This window comes from Tenrec ecaudatus, chromosome 6 (genome assembly GCF_050624435.1).
Source record: "Tenrec ecaudatus isolate mTenEca1 chromosome 6, mTenEca1.hap1, whole genome shotgun sequence".
NCBI lineage: Eukaryota > Metazoa > Chordata > Mammalia > Afrosoricida > Tenrecidae > Tenrec > Tenrec ecaudatus.
The window spans coordinates 109,374,498-109,401,853 of record NC_134535.1 but is presented as its reverse complement, the minus strand read 5'-3'; the positions used below and the strand labels follow the sequence as shown (position 1 = coordinate 109,401,853).

Genomic DNA, 27,356 nt, shown 5'->3' with positions numbered 1-27,356 from the left:
AGGATTAGTAGTCAAAGAGTGGTTTAATTGGGTGGTTCTGACTTGGGGCCTCCCATGATGCTGCATTATGGACTGGGACTGCAGTTACCTAATGCTGGTGGATATACTCCCAAGTTCACTGATGTGCTGTTGTGGCCTCAGTTCCATGTTGACTGTTGACTAGATACTTCAGTCTCTCACCATGTAAGGCTCTCCATCAGCTGCCTGCACACTTCCACAAGGTGACAGCAGGTTTCCCCATAACAAGCAATTCAAGACAAAGAGAAAGAGAGGAACCCACACAGAAAATACTATCTTTCTATCATTCAATAAGCTAATCACTGCAGTGGAAGACCATCATTCTACAGAATGGTAATGAATACAATTATTTTTATAAGTGAATCACTACATCCAGGTCACATTCAAAGGAAAGGAACTACACAAAGCATGAATACTAGAAGGTAGAAGTCATTGGAGACCATCTTAGAGGATGTGTACTACTATACAGAATGTGTATATGGAGGTATATATTAATGGTTATATAGATGAAAGTACACATAAACACATAAGACTATACATCCCAATGGGTTTGAAATGATAACAGTTTCTGCCTATTTTCCTGGAATAACTAAGATTTCACTCTTGAGTGCCCCCATTTGGATGACAAATTTTACTCTCTGAATAGGAAAATGTCTGGAAAGATACACATCAAAATCATTTGCTTTATGATCTTACTTTTATACAAAGTTAAGAGTAGTACCCACACAGAGACTAACGTTCACTGGTGGTTAGCACGGGTATTTGGGTGAGGAGGGAGACTAGAAGTCATTTTCTTGGTACTATGCATTCTACATGTGGAATGAGAAAGTCAACCACAAACATGGTGGATTATGCACAGATGTCAGTAAGTTAGATATAAGAAAAGGGCAACCTTGGTAAGTGCTATGCAATATATAACTTTACAACAAAAATAAAAACCAGAAGATAAATGTGTGCATATACACAAGGAGAGTTCAAAAATCTGGTGGGGAAATTCCATCATCTTTTACTTCTATTTTTCCATGAACTTTTGAGGGATACACATACACTCACACATGGATATGTATATATGTACACTTATGGTTATATGAGGTGGTACCCCCCCAAAAGGGAACCTTTTTTCCCCCAAAGTTATGTATTTAAATTTTTCTACAAACCAACCTTATGCCCTTCAAAGTACTCTCCATTACATTTAACACACTTGTCAAATCTGTGGTTCCATTCTTGGAAACATTTTTCAAACTCATCTGTTTGGATGACTGAAAGCACCTCACTCATTTTTTTCTTCACCTCTTCTATGTTGTCGAATCACTGGCCTTTCATGTCTCTCTTCATTCACAGAAATGAAAAGAAGTCACACAGAGAGAGGTCAGGTGAGTAAGGTGCGTGGGGCAAGAGAGCATGCTGATTTTTGCCAAAAGCTGGTGCACTAAGATGGCTGCAGGAGCAGGTGCATTATTGTGGGGGCAAAACCAGTTCCCATCTGCCACAATTCAGGCCTTTTTTGTCACACACTCTTATGCAATCGTTTCAGAACCTTTAAGTAGAAAGATTTGTTAACACTCTGACCTGGTGGAACAAATTCCAAATGCACTACAAGTCAATATTTTCATCCACTAGGGAAGTTGATGGACGACCAGAATGAGGTTTGTCATCAATCGACATTTCACCTTTCTTGAAATGAGAAAACGACTCGCACACTTGTGTTTTTTCCAATATCATTGTCCTTATAAGCAGTGTTCAACATCACACCAGTATCTGCAGCATTGTTCCGAGCAGGAAACATAACTTCACAGGCTCACACTGTTTGCTTAAATCGGCCATCCCCATATGATGTTTGAGCAAAACTGCTTTAACGAAAACATTCACTGTGACCTTCCCATGGTACGCCACTGGGTGCACTAACTCAGAATGAGTTGCTCGACGCTTGCTTAGTGGGAAAAACGTGTACTACAAAAGATCTGCTTCACACAGCACAATTACTGTTTTGTGAGGGGAATTACCCCTCGTATGTATACATTTCTATATATGTCTGTACTCTTATATAATAAAATAAATACAGGTCATAGATAATGATTCTGTTTTGGCATAATCATTCACCTCGTGGGATTATTTTTCTTGGTTAAAAAAATGTAGGAACCTTATCTGATAGAACAGCACATACTTTTACATAAGTTTATGAGTAAGTACATATTTTAGACATATATGATGCCTATTTATAAAATTCTACTTATAAATGTAGATACGTGCCCACACATAAATCCATGTTGCTTATTTATGGACAGATATTATATCTGTTAAAGACATACTTCAGCCTGGGGAAATAGAAATCCCAGTTATTCGAAAATCTTAGACCAAAATTATGTCTCCTTAATATATGTGTCTGGCTAACCTCTCTGACAGTCAACAAACAGCTGCTACCATACACACACAGTAGGCATAAGATAGTTCATAAATTTTATGTTCTTCATCCTAGTTTAGGATGCCATCCTAGTAGTGTCTGATGTCTTAAAAGTTTGCAAGTGACCAGGTATGATCAACTACTGATCTCTACTCATCCCCCAAAGAAGACAGCCCAACATTCCGAGTAGATACTTGTGTACAGGGCTCCTTATGAACCACGGCTTCCTGTACTCTGAGACGAGTGGGGCAGGGATACTCCCACTGAGCCTTCTAATCAGGGCTGTCAGAGGTGGAGGGAAAATCCAAACTTAGTGGACAAGTTGCAGAACTCTGACATTAATGTCATAGACACTCTTAAGACGCTGAGCTGGATCTATCCCCGAGGTTACCTTTTAGCTAACTAGCAGGCTAACTCATAAAATAAGGAACACCACTCGTGAGCACCTGTACTCCCTCAAGAAATCATCTGTAGGAGACCAAACGGTCAACCGTACTCGACAGCAAGAGTGAGAAAGTAGGAGCAGCGAAACCACATTATTGAGAATGGAACATGGGAACAGAAATAACGAGAATGCCGACACACCACGAAGACTGGAACGGACATCGCTGGAGAACTTGTCGAGCAGGAACTTATTTTGCTGGATATGTTTCCACTCAAAATACATTATTTTTATTTAAGACCCTCCAAAAAATACTACTGGTTACCTCCAGGGAGTAAAATTGAAGAGGCTTTTATGTTTAATAATTCATCATTCATTTGTATTAAGTTTTAACTTCTCATATAAATATATGGTATTAAAAATGTTTTAAAAAGCAGAAACTACATTGGATCCATACTTTATCTTCTGAATAACCCAAGGTACTCTCACTTAGATTCCATTTCTCAGGCAGTGAGTGAAGTCACAATAAAAATGGTGGGGTGGGGCGAGTTCAACATCAAAGTCCTCATATCCCCTCCTGCCTCTCATGGTTGTACAGGTTTTCCTTCTGCTGATTCATATCACAATGTACATCATTCCTTCACCTATATCTCACATGATAACGGGGAACGGAGGAAGCAGTCTATGATGTCTAGAGGAGGGTGGGTAGACCTAACCACTGGGATGAATCAGAAATGTTAAAGGGAGAGAAACTGGAAAAGGAAGAGGACGTTTCTTCCCCCATGAACTGTATTTACTACTTTATTTGAAGTTATCCTTGTGGAGTGAATGGTACAAACAGCTCTAGATGGGAAAATATAGGAGGTGTTCACTCTTCATAGTCTGAAATTTGGCCATTTGAAATTCATTCCTTTATGTTAAAATATATAATATAATATATAATATAATATATAATATAAAGAGATATCAGGCTTTGTCTTGAAGTCCTAAATGTGCATATTAGTCTTCCTGAAAGCGGCAGTCCAGCTTAGTGTGAGGAAGGCCTTGAGTCTCAGAATGAGTCAGGCCATTTACTAACCATGGAACCTTGGGAAAGTTCTTTAAGCAACGCGCGCTGCAGTTCCTCCAACAATAAACTGTACTGTCTTATGGCCCTCTCATATGGCTGCTATGATAACGTTCAGATGTTAAGAACACACAAAAGTTCTTCAGAGAGGGCACTCATTAAATGCTAGCTCTCGGCACCACTTGCAATCTCAATAGCCTTAGGCAAATAATTACAGCCTGTTCCTCTGTCTGTGAAATGAGGTAAGAATATCTCCCTCACAGGGTATTTGTGAATCTTAAATCTCGCAGGGGAACGTGCTTAAAACAGTGCGTGGCATCTGTTAGACACAAAACAAATAACAACTAACATGACTAAAAATATCATCTGGAGTGTCTGAGAAATGGAGCTGGTCTTTTAAGTACAGGATTATTTTGTGCATAAAAATAATCTCGAACAGTACTTGCACATCCTTGGTGCTCAATAAATGCTCCCTACATCTAAATTTAATCTTCCATACTGTCCCCTCTATTTTAAATGTCCACAGAGATTATTTTGGACTGCTTATAAGTGATAAAGCTTGCAATATGAAACACAAGAATCAATCTTTCATTTTATGACATAGTGGTTTGTGCACACAGCTGAGGGCCAGCTGCTAAGGACCCCACATCCTGAGATGAGTAGAACCACTGGATGGCTGTGTGGCTAGCCCCTCAGCTCAGCTTTCAGAAGGGTATCTTTGGCAATCCAGCCCCATTCTCCACGAGCACCCCTCATTCCTAGATAATATTAGGGAGAATTACAAGTACAGAACTCTGTTGGGGAAGATGGATTCTCCCTAAAGGACTGAGAAGGAGCCAAGAAAGGAAGATCTAGGATGCCAGGTCAGAGTGGGATCATTGCTCAGATTGAGAACGCGCACTTCAGCCCCGAGCAGGATGAGAAGGCGATGAGGAAGAGATGGCAGCAGGAAAGTGGCTCTGACTAGAGAGAGGCCACAAGTCAGGGCGTTCCTGGGAACTGGAAACTCACGGCTGTGGAGTGCGTTTCGCTGCTTCTTGAACTTGTGAAGCAGAATAAACTGCTCGGTTGGGTTTCTGAGACTAACTATTTCTAGGAGCAGAAAGCCTCAGCTTTCTCCAATAAATGGCTGGTGGGTTTGAACCACCCAACTTTCAGTCAACTATTCAATGCTTAACCCCCAGCATCATAAAGATGAAATCTGACCACATTTTTCAGAAAGTCATTACAGGCCACAAGTAGGCGTTCAGGAGAGCAGAGGAGTAGTTACAGCATGTTCAAGTTGGAGCACTTATTGGGAAAAATGACTATGATGTTACCAAAAAATAGAACTTCTACTTCATAGCTAACACATTTCTATTCTCTCTCTCTCTCCTCTCTCTCTCTCTCTCTCTCTCTCTCTCTCTCTCTCTCTCTCTCTCTCTCTCATTCTCTCTCTCTCTCTCTCTCCTCTCTCTCTCTCTCTCTCTCTCATTCTCTCATTCTCTCTCTCTCTCATTCTCTCTCTCTCTCTCCTCTCTCTCTCTCTCTCTCTCTCTCTCCTCCACCCCCACCCCCACCCCCTGCACCCCATGCGTCTTCTCCTTTCCTATTCGATGGCAAGGTGACTGGTCGAGACCAGTTGCTTGCAAAATGAGCAATTCCCATTTAGGCCAGCCTCTCTCTGTATCTTTGCTTTCCCCAGTGAACTCGTGTATCTTTTGGCAATGTTTGAAAGTGCTGTTTCTCTGCAACACATTTTACACGTTGCATAAGTTAACTAGAATCAAAAGATATTACACCAGAAACTGGGTGCAAGTGTCTATCCTCATAATCACCAGGGGGGATTCAAAAATTCATGGAAAGATTATTTTCATTACATTTTTCTATGGACTCTTTGCAGCACCCTCCTACAGACACCGAGACATAGCAAGTGAAGTGTTGAAATTTTGGCCAGTAATTTTGGAGAGTAAGTATAATATCACTGTTCCTTTTATAATCATTGCTGTTTGCATATACAAGGGGTCTTCAAAAAGGTCATGGGAAAATGGAATGGAAAGATAATGGAATTTTTCCATGAACTTTTTGAAGCCCCCTCATATTCTTGGCATGCCACTCTATTGTCATCAGCTAGCAGAGTGCCTAATACAAAGAAGGCACTGGACAGATATTTTTCAAATTGATAAAGCAGTGACTAATGAAATGGTGGTGAACACTTAGAGTGCCGTGTTTGGTAAAATAGGGAGTCAGTGAAAAGGAGACAGACCCTCAATGAGATTGATTGTTAACAGTGGCTGCAACAATGGGCTCAAACTTGACAGCAATTGTGAGGTCGGTAGACTACCAGGCCATGCTTCATTCTATTGAACATAGGGTTGCTCAGTCAGAACCAACTCGCGACATCTAAAAACAACCAGGAATAGTACAGAGTCTATACGAGGATCCTAATCCTAGAATCATAGCCAGTAAATGAACTACCCCTAGGAGATATGTGGACATCCTTGAGGCAATTTAATGTTTTGATTTGTCCAACAAATATTTATTTGACAGCTTGGACAAGGAAAATGTGAAAACAAGACTCAATGTGGATGCATCTTACTTGAGTTTAGCCTTTGGATCCGAGGGCGGCTGTTAGAGAGCTCCACAAAGAGGGAGGCTAAGTCTATGAACTCACAGTCGTGGAGGCCCAAAGTCTGAAAGCGAGTGTCAGTAGAGCTCAGCTCCCTCTGAAGACTCTAGGGGCTAACTCCTTTCTGGTCTTTTCCTAATTTCAGATGGCTTCCAGAAATCCTTGGCTTTCTCTGATTTACAAATGTGTCACTTCAGACTAGCTATATTGTCCCTGGACCATCCTTTGACATCTACCTTATCTCTGCATGGCCTTCTTATAAGGGCACTAGCCCTCAAAGTTAGGGTTCAACCAAAATGCCACCAGTATTTGGCCATCAGGGTCACCGATGACAATAAGGTATCAGTAGAACTTCCAAACTAAGACAGACTCGAAAATAAGACCGGGTGATCTACTTCTGACCATGGACAAAGGAAAACATTCCAAATCACCAACAGAACAATGTCCAACTCCCTGGCTTGGGATTCACTATCAGGGGAACATTATGTTCGGCGAAATGGAGGGCATGCCAAACCTTTGGTGAAATGAAGTGGCATCATGGCAACATTATTCAGTTAAGATGAGGTCACTGATGGTTGATACCATGCTGGCAATTGCACACATTGCACAGCACTGGACAGTGTTTAATACGGTAGCCTCTAATAAGGTCACCATGAGTCAGCATCAAGTCCATGGCAGCTAGCAACAACTGATTCAGTATGACCTCATCTTAACTTAATTGTTATAGCTGCACAGAGCCTATCTGGAAATACAGCAGGCCGCATTCTGAGGTCCTGAGTAGATGTGGAAGCTAGGGACACATGATTGAATCCATGACAGTCGTAAAGCAACTGCGTGGCCACTTCACAAAGGTGAAGGGAGCACAAGGGACAAGTGGTTGTCCAAGGTCTCCATGATCACCAACACTCGACCCCCCAAAACTAACACAACAAAATGTCATCATGGACCTGATCATTCTACCCCACCTTCACCCTTCAGCTGGAAGGCCAGCACTTTTAATTTGAGTAAACAGGGAAACTACTCTTAAAATGGTCTCATTACAAAATTCAATGCTTCTGTTTTATTTGAAACACTTCCTTTTTCCTTCAAATCTACTTCAGAAGGTTGTGAAAGTGCATTTTTCTGTTTAAAGGCCTGATCCATTTCGTGGTTAAAGCCTAGCAAATTATGTAAATGATCCCAAAGGGCACTACTTTTTGATTGTGGGTTAAATACCCACTGTCCTTAAATGGAGAGAATCACCATGCCAGCTAAAGAAAGACACATGTCACACTGCAATAAATGTTGTCTCCCTGTGCACGAGCTGGGTTTCCACATGCAGACTGAAGGGAGAGGCTCCTGCTGTACAAGACCAGTTGTATGAGAGTCATTCTTAGGTGCATGTCCTCTTCAAAACCTACCTAAGGAGAATTCCAACACTTCACGTCCGCAGTCACTGTGTGCTGGCTACTGATGTACTGGTCCCGCAGCCACACGAAGCACCGTTGTCAAGTGCCATCGAGTTGTTAGATGCCACCTCAGACAGGACCCTATGCACAATACAGTCCTGTCCAACCTCACAATGGTCCCTATCCTGAGCCCATGGTGCAGCCAAGGTGTCAATCTATCTCAATGAGGGCCTTCCTCTTTTTCACACCCCTCCACTTTACCAAACAGGATGTCCTTCTCCAGGGACTGGTCTCTCCTGACAACATGGCCAAAGTACGTCACTCGAAGTCTTGCTATTCTTGCCTCTAAGAAGCACTCTGACCTTACTTCTTTCAACACAGATCTGTTTGTCCTATTAGCAGTCCAGAGTACTTGAATATTCTTCTTCAACACCACAGTTCAATGAGGAAGGACTCAGCTCGCCTCTTCAGAGAGAGAAGCCACTGAAAGTCTTATGCAGAGCTACACTGCAGAGCCACACTAAAGGGGGAACCGCAAAATCTGCCACTTGCCAGAATCTAAGGTTTTCACGAACAACCAAAGGATTTGTGTTAGAAAACACACACACACACACACACACATTTACTCAAAAAACTCCTAAAAATGTCTGATAAATAAACAAAAATATTGGAGATGTGTACACAGGGTGTTCATCACAGCCTTGTGTATAAAGGTAAAAAACCGCAACAAAATGAATGCCTAATAAAAATGGATTTGTTACATGAATCACCTATCCAAACAATAGAAAAACCTGTGACTATTGAAAAGGGATAAAGTGAATCTACATATATTGTTACTGAAAAAAATTTGTAACTTACTGTCAAATTCTTTATATTTTTTCCACATACAGGCATTGAACATCTGTGTGATACAAATGAAAACCTATCAAAATATTAGCAATGGTTGCCTCTAAATTATTAAATGTTTGTTTTACAAATGAAAATACTGTTTTCATCATTTAAATGCCAATTTTAAGAACATAGGAAGGCTTTTGGATATTCTAAACTCAGACATCACCAAATAAATAGCAAAACATAGTTAATTAAAGAAAAACTAATATGCAAATTTCAAGCAGCATGAGTATCCTTTTTGGGAAAGTAATTTGTTCCAATATGGTAACACTTTTCAAAAAAATTTTTTTAAATGAATAATTTTTCCAAAAGAAAATCATAAAGACATCTTATCACCAAGGTTGGAAATGATAAATAATTGAATTATATGTGAATATCCTAAAGGAAGAGGTTGAATTCAGTTAAGCTTATTAAATACATTACAAATTATATACCTTTTTAGTGATGCACACACATACTGGCAAATATTCAAGAAAGAAGCAGAGTTCACAATGAACCTTTCTTAGTGATGGAATTATGGGTGTTTTTTCTCCTGTGTATAACATAGTTAATCTTTCTGCAATAAATATGTATTACCCCAAAATCAAGCAGACAATAAGCACTATAAATTTTAACAATAAGTATAGAAGGTTTAGAGTTGTGTGTGTATATGAGCTTGTCAATTGTTAGAATAAGCACTTATCTAAAAATAAAAAAACCAAAGAACAGACAAACCAAACCCCTTTGTCATCACATTCACTTGGAAACCTCTGGCAGCTCACCCAGTGACTTAGCCTTGAATACCGGTAAACGTGTCCCTCTGACTACAGGTCAGCTTTCCTCCTAGCACCTAATTTCAGGAGTGACACAGCTCCTAAGGACTTGGCCGCTTGCCTCTCACACAATGCCATGACGAGAGAGAGCTCAAGAGAAAGGGAGATGGGGGCTGAAGGAGGTGGGAATCGATTGCTTCCAAATTCAGCATAATTACTAACCCAAACAAACTACAGCCTTTGGAACACCATGTTACTCAATTTCTTACTGCCTTACTGATTCAACTCATGCACTATGCTAGACTGTCAATTTTCTAAAATCGGGGACTGTGTCTTGTTTCCCTCACTTTATGCCCAGTGCCTGACTAGCACACACAGGCAACTCAGCACTTGTGAATGCATCAACCAACAGCCTGGTGCTCTGCTCTCTTCCTTAAAATATGTCAGGTCACATTACCGCATCCTGGTGGGTCACAAGGCCACATTTCATGGTCACATAGTCTTTTCCGGAGGTAACAGAGACACAGGTATGGGATGTATCCCAAGGCACCGCTTTTCTCTTCAGTGGCTTTCTAACAATTACGCAGTATCAACTCGTGCTTGGTAAAGCTGAGCATCAGTGAAAAGGAGGCAGCTCCTCTGAGATGAATTGACACAGTGGCTGCAACAAGAGGGCTCACACGTAACCGCCGTCAGCCGGGTACCGGACGACGCAGGGTTTCGTTCCGTTGTGCATGGGATCGCTATGAGCTGGAACTGACTTGGTGGCACCTAACAACAACAATCCTTTCGAGCTTTAGCCATCCACAGTGAAAGAGCAGAAAGACCAAATAAATGAGCCAACGCCACAGAATCGGGACTAGAACCAGTTCTCTGCTCAGGCTCTTTACAGGTATGAATGTGCTCCCTGTCATTTCTCACAGCCAGGTAAGGATGACTGGGAATTCTATACACCAACCTATGCAGCCCTGCAGCAGAGAGGCTGGGAACAGCTTTGAATGAGCACAACCGATCCAGATGCTGTGCCCGGAGTACTTGGGCTCCTCATAAGGCTGGTATAGGGAAGGCTCTGGGAGACAGCTCCGACCTCCCTCTCTCAGGCCTCTTTTCTGCTCCATTCCTGCTAGCCTCCCTCCAGCCAGATCACATTGCTTCATTTCCCATCAGCGTCTATGATTTCCATTTCTATGCCATTTCCTCCATCCTTTCCTTGTACTGAAACTCCTTCTTCTTTATCATCCTTCTGGTCTTACTGCAGACATCATTTCATCCAGGAAGCCCACCCTGGTTTCCCAAGTCTGCATTAAAATCCATCCTCTGATGCCCTGCTTGCTGTCTCTGCTCCCTTCATTGTATGTGGGGCATTGTTGGTTCAGTAGCAGATTTCTCCTCTTCCATGTGGGGGACTTGGGTTCATTTCCTGGCCAACAGACTCCATATCAACCAATGCCTTCTGTCAGTGGAGGTCTGGACGCTGCTATGGCATGGAACAGGCTTCAGCAGTGTTTCCATAGGGTATCAAAGACCCCAAACACACAGCTCTATCGATGGGAAAGAGGGGGTTGGAGTGGAGACCCAAAGCCCATTTGTAGACAATTGGATATCCCCCTTCTCCCCACACACAAACACATAGAAGGGTTGTAAGGAAGGGATGATTCAACCAGGGTGTAGTAGAGCACTGATGAATGATACATCATTCCTCTAGTTTCTGAATGCTTCCTCTCCCCCCCCCCCACTACCATGAGCCCATTCTACCTTACAAATCTGGCAAGACCAGAGAATGCCCATCAGCACAGATAAGAGCTCTCAACACGTGAGATTCAGGACAGATAAAACCCTCAGGAACAGTGGGAGTGGTGATATCATGAGGGTGAGGGTAGAGGGATGGTGGGGGAGGGGAAGGGAGAGAAAGGGGGAACCCATCACAAGGTTGGATATATAGCACCCCCTGAAGGGGATGCATAACAGAAATATGGGTGAAGGGAGACAATGGACAGTATAAGATATGAAATAATAATAACAATATATACTTGATCAAGGATTCACAATGGTGGGAGGGGGGATGGGGAAAATGGAGTCCTCTTATAAAACTAGGGTCCAAGAAGAAAATGTTTTTGAAATAATGATAGCAACATATGTACAAATATGCTTGATACAATAGATGTATGGAATGTTGTAAGAGCCCCCAATAAAATGATTTTAAAAACAAAAAAGATGAACTGCCTAAAAAGGTGTGGCAATGTACTTCTGAAATCAGCCCATGGAAACCTTGTGGATCACATAGGTCTGATCTTCTACTGATCTTGCAGGTGACAGAGCGAGCCCCGGAAGCGTTTCCTTCCATTGTGCATGGGGTCACAGGGAGTCAGGAGCCAACTGCAGGGTAGTGCTAACAACAGCATCGTTATTTTTTCTTTATGTCACTATTGTCTTTCTGTCCCCCCAACTGGATTCTAAATTGCAAGGAAGCAGAGCTCATGCCTGTGTGGTTCCCTTCTCTGTCCTCAACCCTGTTACAGTACTTGGCAGGTAGAAGACTCTCAAATTCCAAACATGCGAGGAACAAATAAAAGAATGAATGAATATTACCTTCACGTCAGCAGTTATCACCATTCTCCAAGAAGCACCGACTGTGGCGACTCGGCTTGAGTTCAAATCCCTCCTGTACCACAAATTGTAAACCTTCCCACTCTTTACCTAACTTCCTGGAGTCTTGGTTTGTAAAACGAAGCTCACAGTAGTATCCAGCTCGGAAGGTTGTAATAAGAATTAAACGAGTTCATAAAGTGGCTCTTAACGTGATTTCTGGAACACAGGCATCTGTTTTCACTGTTGCTAAATTTTTGTTTCCAGTTTATTTATTCATCCAGATGTCTTTCGACTATAGTTCTGGATTTTAAAATAAATTTTCTTTGTATTGTACTTCTGTTGGTTTCTGCTGGTTTTTTGTTTGCCAATCATGCTCTTTCCATTTATTTCAGTGCATGAGAAGGGTGAAAAGACCCATTTCTGAGGGTGAAAAGACCCATTTCGTAGCATGAAATCACACAATTGGGTAGGCATTCCTAGTAGAGCTTATAGGAGACAAATCATAGATGAATTTGTTTGTTCCAAGCCTCCTTCCCTTGCAGACTGTGTGCCCCCTGCAGTCAGCCCCATTCCCTTCACCTGGTTACCAAACACCAAAAAGCCCACTGCCAATGAGTCCATTCTGACTCGTAGTGACCCTCGATTACATGGCAGACCTGCCCCGTGGGGTTTCCAAACCTGCAGTCTTTATGGAAGCAGACTGCCGCCTCCTGCTCCCATCTCACTGCTCGTCTGTTCAAATCTATCTTTTACCAGAAAATCTATCAATTCCAACGTGAGGGACTGCATTGATAATTTATCATCAGCATCACTTCCAAGATAAACTTCAGAAAAACAAATGGGCTATACCCCCAGTAACAGATATGATTTTTTCAATTGATCCAACTAGTTTACTACAACATCCTTCTCCATAATGAATAATATTAGCTCCCAAGACGCAAAACAAGCACTACAATATTCCACCGGAGGATCGACTGTACAGCATAAACCAAAGGCACTAACAGCACCTCTATTTGTGAGGCTGAGGGAAGAGAACACCTGAAGGCTCCACACATCATGAATCTAAATAGTGAAAAGTCAGAAATAAAATCAACAAGTAGGAATTTCCTATTCTCCCTCCTGGGCAAATATATACGACTAACAACAAAGAATGCCACATTCAAATGGAGAATTCTTAGGGGCTTTGGTCCCAAAGCATGACAAGACAGAACGAACCCATCCTGGGAGCACGGGTGGCCGTCTCAGTCTCATAGTCAAGTTCTCCTACATCCTAGCCCTGCCCCAAAGGTGCCGTCCCTTGGCCACCTCGGGAAGACAGCTGGGGAATGTACCACACACACTTGCTGCAGACGTGAGTCTGGGCCATCTTGGCAGGGAATTCCCAAATCTAGAAGGGCACCATGGACAGACACTGTGCCCACTGGGGATGGGGAAGGGGAAGACAAGGGAAGGACCAAAGAAAAGGGGCACTTCCTGCCAGGGCCCAAGAGACGCACCTATGGGAACACGGACCAGCTCTTCCCAGAAGTTTTCGGTGGAAACAGCTGCAAACAATAAACATCCTAAAATGCCTCCCCCTTCCCAAGCTTTTCAAAACCCAGTTCTGTTCTTCTCTCCAAGAACAATTCATTATCCTTCTTCCAGGAAGCCTTCCACAACTGCAGATGCCCACAGAGACATTAGCTTTCTCTAAGTCGTCAAAACACTTCCAGTTTGCCATTTGCAAAGTTGGCTCTTAATTGCATGATGCTTTCTGTTTTGTTTTCTTATAATCCTGTCAAATAGGTTGCTTTCGTTTCTCCAGTTGTTCTCAACTGTGTCCTCCCAAGGACATTTCAGTAAGTCTGGAAACATTGTTGCTTGTCACATTTAGTGGGAAGAAGCCAGAGACACTACTATGTGTCCCACAGTGCACAGGGAAGGCCGACAACCAAGAATCATCCAGCCCAAAATATCAACTAGAGATGAACTGGAAAATCTGCTCTTGAGTAAGAAATCTTCAAGCACCTGTGCCATTTGCTCCTTCGGTTCTTCCACACTGTCGAGCAGAATGCCGGACACAAAGTAGATACCCCTTACGTACGTCTTGGTTAATTAGCTCTCTGACCCCACCCCCATCTAAGATTCCTGGTCACCCACTAGCTCCACAAGAATGAGGATATCAAGAACTGTGAATGTGAAAGTGAAGAACACCCAGCTCTGGGAATGCAGACGTGACGGCAGATCAATTAATGGGCCATTTTAATACAACTTGAGAAATGTATAGGTCACTGCCAGAGATTTACACATGCCCGCTCTTATTGTCTGTCCCCATCACTAGATGCAAGCAAGCAAAAATTTTGGTAAGCTCACTGTTAAACAGTCATAACATCTTCCATGACAACAATAGAAAACCTACTAGTAAGTGTTGAGAAGAATAAAAGCAGCACACTAATATGCACAAGATTGGAAGAAGAAAAGGGGCTGCTTGCACAGCTAGGCTAGGAAGGGAGGGATAAGAAAGGGGGTTTCAGGCGAGCTAGCATGACTGAGGACGAATTGCCTGACAGAACTTGTTCTAAGCATTTTAAATACATTATTTAATCTAATTCTTAGAGCAATCCTACCAGATACCCCATCTTACAGATGAGGTAATAAACAATCAAGGCTGGATTGTTCTAAAGATACAGAGAGTGATGGAATCAGAATCTGAACACAGGTCAACTAACTTCAAAGTCTTTGTCCTTAGCCAATGCTGCCAAAGGATGAGCAGGGATTAGCCGGGCAGAAAGCTGTAGTCTTGACGTTAGTGCCTCCAAGAAGAGGGGTTGGCAAAGCCAACAAAGCCTGTCCTGCCCCAAGAACTACAATGACACCAATACTGGGAAATCATTGGAAGGAAACAAGTTACAGATGAAAGCTAAGGTTGTAGAAGTAAGCTTTCTTTCTATTGAGGTGGAACCCACATTGAAGACTGTAGTCTTTGATCTGCATCAGTATTTTAAGTCCGCTTTGTTTTCAACAACCTATCTCAAGTAAATGATCCTGCCTGCAATCCTGATGCTGCATCCTTCTTTACAGCAGCCCAGCTTTTCAGATGTCTGGCTCATCATACAGACTGACTACATGGATACAGTCTGGATGCATACCTTTTGAGATTCTAAAATCATACAGTATTCACTTGTACTGTTTAAACAACTGTCTCTAGTTCTACATAAAGGTCCCCATAGTTACCTATAACCATGCCTCTGCATAATAAGGAAGACACAGGTGAATAGCTTTCTGCTATTCTCTGCTTTTCGCCAAGACCTAGGTGACCTGAGCAATTACATCCCACCTTCCAGGTCCTCTTCTCAATCAGGCTTGAATTGACAGGCAGCTCCCTGTTAATGTACTGCTGAATCAAGTTTTGAACATCTTCACATTTTAATGGTTACCATTAATGATATTGTTCTATAATGTCTGCATTCTTCTGGGGACCATTCTTTGGAATAACACAAATATGAATGTCTTTCAGTTGGCTGGGCTGTAGCTTGTCTTCCAAATTTCTTGGCACAGAAGAATGAGTGTTTTCAGCATTGCATTCATTTGCTGAAACATTTTAATTGGTATTCTGTCAATTCCTGGAGCCTTTTTTCTCATTAATGCCTTCAATGCAGCTTGGATTTCTGCCTTCAGTACCCTCACGTGTTAATCACATGCTGCCTCCTAAAATGACGGACTGGCCATCGGTTCTTTTCCATACAGCGACTCTGTGTATTCCTTCTATCTTCTAGGGATGTTTTCTATGTGGCTCAATATTTTGTCCATGTCACTGCTGTTATAAAGTAGCAGCAAGTCAGGTGTGACCCACAGTAACCTCTGTTCAACTGAAGGAACCATGGCCCAGTCCTGTAGCATCCTCACAACCACTCCTCTCTTTAAGCCCATTGTTAGTACCACTATGCCAATCCATCTCACCGAGAGGCCTCCTCTTTTGCTTTTTAAACAAATCAATTTATTAGGACCTCTTACAGCTCATATGACAATCCATACATCAGTTTTATTATGCACATTTGTACACATGTTGCCATCATCATTTTCAAAACATTTTCTTTCTACTTGAGCCCTTGGTATCAGCTCCTCTTTTTTTTCTCTCCCTCCCCCACCCTGGTGAACCCTTGATAAATTATAAATTATTATTATCTTCTTATCCCACACCATCCACTGTCTCCCTTCACCCACATTTCTATTGTTTGTACCACTGGAGGGGGTAGTCCTTCCCTGCTTTGATGACCCACAGAAACAGTGTTGCCACCTGAGCCTTTCCTTCCTACTTCAGTTCTCTCAGCTTAAGAAAGGCAAACTTCCTTTTTGGTTTTATAACACCTGGTCTTGGTACAATACATTATAATACTTTACTTTGTCTTCCAGTGTAACCATTTGGAATCTCCTGCTCAGCTGTCTAGCCCTCACCATTTCTTCCAATTGCATTATCCACTCTACGTTCAGGGACAAGTCGCAGAGTCTCTTTGATTCCTACCGATTTTATACTAATACATATACTTTTATATAGTGTAAAACATAAGTGTACTTTTATGCATGAGTGTATATGTGGACATATGATGTCACTACATGATGTATTTATAAACGTGGGTAGATATCCACACATAAATCCATGTTCTCTATCTATGGACAGATAGTATATCTGTATAAAAGATACTTCAGACTGGAGAAACAGAGATCCCTTTTATGCAAAAATCATATGTCAAAATTATGTCTCTTTAACATACATGTCTGGCTAACATCTCTGATAGTTAATAAACATATGATACCACAGGCATACTAATAATACAGATATTGAAATTGCAATGGCTTTTATCATAGGTAGAGTAGTTAAACAATTTGACTGAAAACATTATTAAACTTTTAATTATAATCTTTCAAAACTTATTCCTGGTTTTAATATAAGTATACACGTTAAAAATATTAATGGCGGGGTCACTAGGGATTCTTTGCAACTTCAGCAGGTGAAAATTTCTAACTTTGAATAGGTAAACCAGAACTCTTCCCTTAAACTGTCACATGTGTAGAAAATTGTAATTTATAAGAATCATAATCAGTAGCAAGGAGGATGTCAGTGGCCTGGTAGGGATTCAGCAAGGGCAAGGTAACCTAGAGAAATTACTGAAACCCAAATGAAAGCTGAGCATGATAGTGGGACAAGAGGAAAGTAAAAGGAAATAGAGGAAAGAACTAGGTGACAAAGGGTATTTATAGAGGTCCAAAGAGTGGAATGTACAGATGTAAATATATTTATATGAGTGTAGGGAAACAGATCTATGTGCATATATTTATGGGTTTAGTACTAAGGCAGCAGATGGACATTGGGCCTCCACTCAAGCACTTACTCAATGCAAGAACACTTTGTCCTATTAAATTGGCATTGTAGGATGCACACCTTCATGATAGGATCGCTGAAGAAAACTGTGTGCATAAGCAAATGTGGTAAAGAAAGCTGATGGTGCCCAGCTATCAAAAGATATAGCGTCTGGGGTCTTAAAGGCTCAAAGATAAACAAATGGCCATCTAGCTCAGAAGCAACAAAGCCCACATGGAAGAAACACACCAGCCTGTGTGACCACGAGCTGTCGAAGGGATCTGGTATCAACCATCAAGGAACAAAAAAATCTTATCATTGAAAATATGGGTGAGTGCAGAGTGGAGACTCAAAGCCAAATGATAGGCAACCGGACACCCCTTACTGAAGGGTTGTGGGGAGGAGATGAACCAGGCAGGGTGCAGGGTAGCAAAAATGAAACGTATAACTTTCCTCTAGTTTTTAATACTTCCTTCCCACCCCACTATCATGATCCCAGTTCTACCTTACAAATCTGGCTAGACCAGAGGATGTACACTGGTACAGATAGCAACTGGAAACACAGGGAATCCAGGACAGATGGCTCCTTCTAGACCAGTGGTGAGAGTGGCGATGCCTGGAGGGTGAAGGGAATGTGGAGTAAAAAGGGGAAACTGATTACAAGAATCTACATATAGCCTCCTCCCTGGGGGAAAGACAGCAGAGAAGAAGGAGGGGAGACCTCGGACAGTGTAGCATATGATAAAATAATAATCATTTATGAATGATGAAGGGTTCATGAGGTAGCGGGGAATGGAGAGGGAAGATAGAAATGAGCAGCAGATACTAAGGGCTCAAGTAGAAGGCAACTGCTTTGAGAATGATGATGGCAGTAAATGTACATACCATATATACTCTTGTATAAGCCGAAACTGGGGTTCGGCTTATACACAGGCCAGTGGTACCCCAGCAAGGTGTAACATCTCGCAGGTGATTGACATTCCTCCGCTGTTCATTCAAAGCCCTGCTGACGCTGCAGGGCCTTGAATGTTCATTTACTCAAATCTAACCAATCAGAGCCGTCCTATGACGTGTATCTTTGAATAAGCCTTTTAAAGACCATGTGCGAAGGATGTGGCATGAATGGATGTCATCTGGTCAAGCCCGACTAACAAAAGGAGAAAATCTCATGAAGCCTGACATAGAGTTAATAGCAAAGTGGGTTCGAGATGCATGGGAAGACATTCCAGAAGACATGGTGCGATGTGCCTTCCAGAAATGTAGTATTAGTAATGCTATGGATGGCAGTGAAGACTGAGTTTTGTATGAAAATGACAGCAGTGATGGTGATGACGGTGATTTCAGTGAGGACAGCGTCTATGATGACCTCAACTAGCTGAAGCTCTGCATTGGGATATGGATGATGAGGAATCCAGTTTTGAAGGACTTTAACTCTTTACATTTTAGCTTAGTTGCTGATTGAGCTCAGGAAATAGTACTCTTAAGGTATCATTGTTGATACCTTATTGTTTTTGTTGAACCTATTTTCCACTTAGTGTGCTGGTTTACTGTTAAATGACTTGTCCTTTTGTTTTTTATTTAAAATAAATATTCAAATATATTACCCCACTGATGTCTCAATTTTTAGTAATTTTATTTTCAATTGTTTTGACTATTGAAACTCACCAATAGCCTCTGCATTTTCCACCCTAGGCTTATCCTCGAGTCAATCAGTTTTTCTGGTTTCCCAGGTAATAATTAGGTACCTCGGCTTATACTCAGGTCGGCTTATATTCGAGTATATATGGTATGTTCTTGACACAATAGATGTATGTATGCATTGTGATAAGAATTGTATGAGCCCGCAATAAAATGACTTTTTAAAAAAGATCATTGAAAACAAAACAAAAAGAATCATAACAACAGCCATTTGTTGGGTGCAAAAGGTGTTGGCAGCAGCTATTGTATTTAAACCTGAGATGACCCTGAAAGGTGGATGTTATCCGCCTTTTCTAAAGTAAAGAAGACTCAGAGATATAGAGCAATTTTCCAGGTGCTCTTCTGCTTATATAAAATGGGATGACACTATCTCATTTTTCAGGATTCTACTCTAAAACCGAAAGTTCTGTCAAAAGGCAATGGGTGCCTCTCAGACAATTTCAGAAAACACTAACTTGGAGGTACACATGTATAGGCAGTTCACACTGTGCACATTTTAATTAGGAATGCTCTGCACATAGAGACTAGACTAAGAAACAGCCAAGCACGGCGACAATTAGTCCAGGCTCCAGACAGCCTGGAACAAGTGTGTCTCAGAAACAGCCACCCTGCGTTGCTCATAATATGAAGCATCATCCGCTTGGTCACATCTTCCAAAACAAAATCTAGTCACTAAAAGAGCTTCATTTTTCCGTCTCCTATACAAAAAAAAAAGGGGGGGGTGGGCGGGGAGGGGACTCTTTCATTGAGAACCAATGGAAAGTTCTTAACCTATTTCCTTATATTGCATGAGATGAAAATGCTTTCTGTCTCAGAGAAAAGTATCGGGGGATGCTATGCCTTTTGAGGACAATAATCAGTATCACAGAGGTGAGAAAGTTAACCCTTACATTCCTCTAAAGAACAGTAGGGCCGTTTGAAAATAGGATGGTAGTAAAATTATCCAGTTAGACCAGAGGATGTACACTGGCACAGATAGGAACCGGAAACACAGGGAAGTCAGATGATCATTCCAGGACCAGTGGTGAGAGTGGCGATACCAGGAGGGTGGAGGGAGGATGGGGTAGAAAGGTGGAACCAATTAGAGGGCTCTACACATAGCCACCTCCCTGGGGGACGGACAACAGAAAAGTGGGTGAAGGGAGATGTTGGACAGTGTAAGATATGACAAAATAATAATAATTTATAAATTATCAAGGGTTCATGAGGGAGGGAGGGTGGGGAGGAAAGGGAAAAATGAGGAGCTGATATCAAGGGCTCAAGTAGAAAGCAAATGCCTTGAGAATGATGAGGGCAATGAATGTACAAATGTGCTTTACACAATTGATGTATGTATGGATTGAGATAAGAGTTGTATGAGCACCCAATAAAATGATTTTTTAAAAATAGGATGATAGTAAAATTCGAAAGCTAAACAGAGGAAAAGCCTTTAAAAGAACATTCAGCTGCCTTCTTCAGAAATAATAGTCTCATCTCTTTGACCATCTTTCTAGGCACTTAGCAGGCCTGAGAAGAAATAAACATATGTTTTAGAAGTTGTGTGTGTTTAATGTAGGTTTTAATGAACATCTACAACTAATATCTTATAAATAAGGTAAAAGCTGGCTCTCACCTGTCCACACACTATTTGGAAAGATCGTAGTGAAGAAAGCAATACCCATTGAGACTGTATCTTTTGCTCCAAGGGCTGAAGGTGAAAGGGGGGGGGGGGTACTTCCCAGTGGTGGAAGCAGCAGTGTGTCCCCTCGACAGGCCAAAGGAAGTGGAGAAGAAAGGGGAGTAAACCAGCCATGCAGCCAAACTGCACATCCCCTGCTGGAAGGGACATATTTTTAGACACTGAAACGGAAATGTACCAAAAGAATGGGTAACTACAACCTTTCAATGAACTTAAGAGTTTTCCTTTTTAGCCTGGTTTTTACATTTGTTTTCCTCTCTCCTATTTCAAGACCCCACCTAAAGCACATCTCCCACTCTCCTGGATGGAGAAGGCATGCATGGTCTGCGCTAAGGAAAAGAGCAGAGGGTTCTGGAGCTTAAGTTATGTAAATTCCAGCTCTGACATTTCAAAGGCACATGACCTTGACCAAGTAACTTCAGCTTCCAGACTCAGTTTGTGGTCGATAAAATGGGAACATTGTGTTACTGAAAAGTTTTTGAGATTTCAACATACACATACACACACGCACACGCACACGCACGCATGCCTCCACACAAATGCATGTTACCGGCTCCTAGTAGGACGCCGGTAAATGATGTTTGCACACTGCACAAAACCGTGGGATTTACACATCATCCAGTTGATCTGTCTGTGATTTAGAATACCAGCCGTTCACCTCATTTCAGGAAGAAAGCTACTTCTACTTCTCTGTGGTTTCAAAAGTCTGCCGCCGAACCCAGTAAATAAATTCTCATCAAGTGCGAAGGACTAAATTACCCTGGGTTCTCCTCCTTCCTGCCCGTTAATGGCAAATCGTTAAGTACAACTCAGACTTGGGAAGAAATGCGTAGTCTTTACAAGTGCAAAGCGCAGAGTATTCACATCTCGTGGGATGGAGGGTAGGGGAGAAAAAAACCCTGACTCAGTGTTCCCGACGACTGAGACTGGTTGGGAAAGGGGACAGACCAGAAGCACTGCGTGGAAGGGACGCCCCGCTGCTGTCCTCTGCGCGCTGGAGAGGAAAGGACGGGAGGGACAGAAGAGGGAGGGATATCAGGAGTACCTGAAGACTCTGGCCGCCGTCTGGTTCCTCCTCCACGCCGTGCCCTGTTGCAGCACCGCCTGCACTATCTCCTTCTCGTTGGGGAGCCGGTACACCGGGAAGATGTAGAGCCAACAGAGGACTACAACGCAGAGGGCACTGGCTCCCACTGGAAGCCGGGTCCGCGGGAACTTCCACGCCAGTACAGCCATGGCCCCTCGGTGCGTGTGCAGCCGGACCAGCCCGCAGGGGCCCATCGCATCCCCTGGGCCCGGGAGAGAGGCGGGGCCACAGCTTCAGCCCTACACTTGGCCAAGTGACAGCAGACAGTCCCTCCACCAACGCCCCCCACCCTGCACACACACACACACCTTCCAATGTCTTGCTGGAACGCGCACTCGCGCTTCTTCAGTCCCCACGCACGGACCCAAGGGTCAGCGCGAGAATGATTCAAAGGCAACTTTTCCAAGGGGTTCTTCTCCCCGGGCGAAGTGGCGGGGGGACAAGTCACGAGCTAAGGCCATGGTCGCTGCCCCTTCGCTGAGGTCTCGGAAGGCGCGGCTACGAGGACCAGGCGCCCCGGCCGCTTCTGCAGCATCACTGTCGCCCTGCGCGCGGCTCCGGGCAGAAGCCGGGCTCCCGCCGCGACATTCGGCCGCCGCGTCCCTTCCGAGCCCGGCTCTTCGCCCCCGCTTCCCGCGCCGCCGGGCACCCCCAGGCGCGCGCGCGCCACCCCACGCCAAGTCCTTGGAAATTTCCACGGCGGCCCGGGACCGCTAGCCCGCCCCGGGGTGCTCCCTCCAAGGCGCCGGCCCGGGACCCCCAGCCGCCCGGCTCCCGGCGCCTCGGCGAACTCGCCCGCCTCGGGGAATTGGGCGGCGCGCCGCAGCCTTCCGCTGCGCCCCGGACTCCGCAGGCAAACGCGCGCGGATTGGTTGGAATCAGGGCTCCTCCGCCTCCCCCACCCGCGAATTGCCTCCTCCGACCCGCTGGGTCGGCGACGCTCCGCTCCGCTGGAGCGCGCACCCCGCGCCTGCCCTTGTTCTCCAAGGAGAGCAGCAGACAATACCACGGCGCGCCCCCCGCCCACCACGCGGGCTGAGAAATCCCGGACGGGCGGGAGCCCGACTCTTCCGCACGCCGCCGCCGCCGCCGCCGCCCGGGGCTCGCCCTAACGGGTGGGGGATTCACCCGCAGGGAGGCACGAGGGGTCGGCGGAGAGGGGCTCTCGGAAGGACCCCCATCCCCAGGAGCAGGTCCCGGAGCCCGGGGCTCCAGCCGACACCCAAGCGCGCGCGCGTGCGCAAAACACACACACACACACACACACACACACACAGAGCGATGCGCACAAGGGCACACGCGCGCCCTCGAGGAGGTGCGCGCACACCGGAGTCCTCCGCCTCTCATCCGCCCTGCAGGGAAAGGCGCCGCTACATCCAGATGTGCGGGCAGCTGGTGCCCGAGGACGCAGACCCCAGGACGCAACCAGGCTTGGCAGAGGCGTTGGCCGTCTGCTCCTTTGACAAGAAAGGGATGTAAACTTGAAATATCTTTTTGTCGCGCGTGATTCAAGCTGATCGCAACGCCGACCTTGGAAAAGCGCCACCCGCTTGTATCCAGAGAGCCTAGAGAGCCACCGTTGGCCATTTCGGTTCGCCCCCCTCCCGCGCCTAACTCTTAGCTCCAGTACCTCCTAGTGGCTGCCTATTCTATTTACTTAGAATTTTCTTCAAATGTTAAGGAGTGCAAGGACAAAGAAGCCTGCTACTCTACTAGACAGATCAGTAAACTAATCACAAAAACGAAATATCAGGAAAATAGGGGACCATTAGCTTCGTCGATTGAACTGGGATAGGAAGTTATTTGCCAAAACGAAGTAAGACGCCAAGGACCACTGTAATCCCATTCTCCCAATACCACTCTGTTCTCTTTGGGGAATGGACAACTGTTCACCTGCAGGCAGGCCCCAGAAATCTCTAATTAGACAAGGTAAGATGTATAGACCTGGGAAACCTTGAACCTCAAAGTTACACCTTACCATAGTGGAGCCTGCCCGATAAAGAGTCTTTCAAATGAAGACCACCTGAAGTGAAATAATCAGCCAACTGGCCCTCTGGGTTTTCAAGAGAGGAAGGGAATGCCTTTTTTTTTTTTTAACAGTTTGCCACCTCGATTTCTATGATTTAATAAAGCATAACCCACTGCCATGAAGTCAATTCTGCATCACAGTACCCCATATTTAAGACTGTAAATCTTTATGGCAGCAGACAGCCTCCACTTTCTCTGGAGGAATAGCTGGTGGTTCTGATCCACCCACCTTATTATTGGTAGCCCAGAGCTCCACCTTAATATCTCTCTTCTTACCCAAGTCTCAAGAATACTGTGGATTAAATAACATTAAATAAATCAATAAACAGAAAAAAATGGGGCTCATCACACTTACAAAGAGTGTGTAATGTTTCCTTTATTTAATTCAAAATTCTTCAAACTCTTTGTTTTCAACCAAACAACTTCTATATGGCAATATCTTTTTCCGCCTAAAAGGCTGAAATTATTTTACTTTTGTTAGTTCTTGCCTAAGGTAGTTAGTTTATTGTGCCAACCTGGTGGATAAACACATGTGGGTTTAATTGAAGGGCGGAGAGACAAATGGCTCAGTGATCCTCGCCTTTCTAGTTCTCGGGTCTCTTGCTTTCTGATGGTTGGAACAGGGTGCAGCTGCCCTTAGTCAGTTCCCTGCTTCAGCTGACAAGGCTCACTTCCTGTAAAACATCCCCAAGAAGAAACCACATGGACCTACCCCAATGCAGCCCTGGTACTGGAGCAGCTGAGCAGAGACTCCTGCCCATACTGAAATGCTTACACGTTCACTAATTTGGCTTTCCTCCTGCAGTCGGCGTCATAGTATGTGTTTTGTGAGATGGAGGAGGACTTTGTGGATTGGTGTCGGACATATAGGTTAATGTTGGACTCGTGGGTTTGGGGAGCACTGGGTTAGAATGTTTTTTTGCTGTGCACTTAACCTTTATATAAAACTCTCTTATACATGAGTTTCTGAGGGTTTGTTTCTCTAAAGTCGCCAGACTCACACATTGCCCTACCCTATAAGTTAACTGAATTTCTTGCTTTTTCATCGGCCAGACCATTTCCCGCCATTCTATGTCACTCGGGTCACTTTTATTGCTTTGTTTTGTTCTAGGGGATAAAAGAGACCACCAATTAAAATATAATTTATAAAGACACTGTCATTAAGTCTAAAACAGGACAAAGACAGGATGAAGACAAATCATCTAGAGTAACAAAGCCGTCAGCATGAGGCCACAATGGTTTCCCAGAATCAAAGGAACTCAGCCACTTACATAGAATATGGGGAGCAAAGACACTGTCACAAAATCACGACTGGCCACCCATCAATTCATAACAATCGCAGGCAGAACCACAGGAGAAGGAAAGAGACCAGGATGGGGTGATGTACAGCACAGAAGCTAGAAAAGCTGACAAAATTGGTTTCGGGCCCTCTGATCAAGGTAGTTATGATTGACAGTGTGATCCTGCCTCACTGCCATTGATTTTGACTGATAGTGACCCAGCTGAGTAGCATAGAATTGCCCCCTGTGGGTTTCCTCTAACTATCTACAAGAGTAGGAAGGTTCTTCTTTCTCCCATTGAGCAGCTGGTAGTTTCAAATTGTTGACCTTGTAATTAGCAGCCCAATGAAACCCCACGCAGGCCACCAGGGCTCCTCAATTCCAACAAGGGCACATGGAGGCAAATCCCTGTTAGTAAAATGCCCCTCCCTGGTCTGGCTATGGGAGTAGCCAGCCGCAGCCCATTTTCAGACACACTTCCCTGGTCTTTCTAGTCAGGAAGAGCTCAACGAGGTTTGAATCTATGCAGAGACTCAAAAATGGGTCTAGTGTTTTCACTGCAAACATAATCTGCAAGCCTAGTGCTCAGAATTTAAACTCCAGTGCAGTTGTCATGTATATTCTCATTGCATGACATATATGGTATCTTTTTTTCTGCCTCCTATGAAATCCCAACTGACTACTCTAGTTTCGAGTCAGGATCTAGGAATTTCTTACTCGGGATGTTCTGAGAGTGCATCAAGCACCATGCTTCATGGAGGAGACACTCAATGCATCCTTGTAGTTTCTGCTCCTTTTTCCCGTTGACCTCCTGCTGTGAAGGCATTTGGTATTTGCTGTTGTTAACAGATAGGTAAACAATTCTGAGTTGCATTGTGATACTAGGATTTGTCACGTGTAAATTTGTCTCCCTAACTACGCAGTAAGAATGTTTGATCCCATTTATCAAATGGAAAAGCCTGTGATCCAAATAAGATTCCATGTAGTATGTCCACATGTCTGAGGGGGAGCAAGAACAATATTTACACTCAGTTCATTTCTCTCCTGGCATTAAGTCGGTTTGAGGGCTTGCATACACAACAAATAATTACTACTTGATTGTTGCCTCAATTTTTTCTGGCTGTTGCTAACATAGCACCGTTTAGCGGGCTGGGGTGGGAAGATAATCTTACAAGTTATAATGCTTTAGATATTATATTGACCTCTCTTGTGTTCGGAAGGTGATTTGGGTACTCTTTTATGATTGCAAGTCTGAGGACACTTGTTAGATGCAGCTGAGTCAGGTCTGACTCAGAGGCACCCTGTGTACTGCAGAATGAAACACTGCCCAGTCCTGAGCCGTCCTCGCCATCACATGTTTAAGGCCGTTGTGCAGCAATTGTATCAATGCATCTCTTTAAGGACTGCTGTCTTTTCCCTGAGCCTCTGCTGTAAGATGCCCTTCTCCAGGGACTGTTCCTTCTTGGTAACATGGTCAAGTACACGAGACGTACTCAATCTAAGGTACATTCCAGTTGTACTTCTTCAAGACTGATTTGTGCATTCTTCTCACAGCCCATGGTACATCCAATATTCTTTGCCAATACCAAAATTCAAATACATCCAGTTTTCATCAGTTCTCCCTATTCATACATCCTCCCCTTTCCCATGCAAATGAAACAATTGAAACATCATGGCGTGGGCCTGTTCCCGAAGTGGCATTTTGCTGTGGCGCCCTGTAAAGAGGTCTTCTGCAGCTATGTGCTGTTGTGTTTACTGGGTGCTGCTTCCATAGACATTGATTGTGGGGTCAAGCCAAATAGAATCCTTACACCTTTAACTTTTTCTTCATTTATTATAATTGGCCCAGTTCTGAAGAGTTTGTTTTCTTTGTGTGGAGGTGGAAGCTCGATTGAAGACTGTAGTTTTAGACTTTCATCAGTGTTTCAAGTTCTCTTGGCTTTCAGCAAGGGGACTTGTGTCATCTGCATATCATGGGTTTGTGTTGCCCTTCCTCCGATTCTGATAGCTCGTTCTTTTTGTTTTAATCATTTTATTGGACACTTACAGCTCGTATAAAAATCCATACATCCATTTTGTCAAGCACATTTGTAAAAATGTTGCTATTATCCTTTTCAAAACATTTTCTTTCTGCTTGAGTGCTTGGTATCAG

At 43.7% G+C, this 27,356-nt stretch overlaps 1 protein-coding gene across 1 annotated transcript in view; it reads right to left on the bottom strand.

The window, feature by feature from the left end:
• ST8SIA1 (ST8 alpha-N-acetyl-neuraminide alpha-2,8-sialyltransferase 1) overlaps window positions 1-23,067 on the bottom strand; it is a 166,746-nt gene extending 143,679 nt beyond the window's left edge. The window contains exon 1 of the mRNA XM_075552008.1: window positions 21,855-23,067. Coding sequence (XP_075408123.1) covers window positions 21,855-22,090 — 236 coding nt within the window. The 5' untranslated portion in view covers window positions 22,091-23,067. The remainder of the gene's footprint in view (window positions 1-21,854) is intronic.
• Window positions 23,068-27,356: the final 4,289 nt, after the last annotated feature.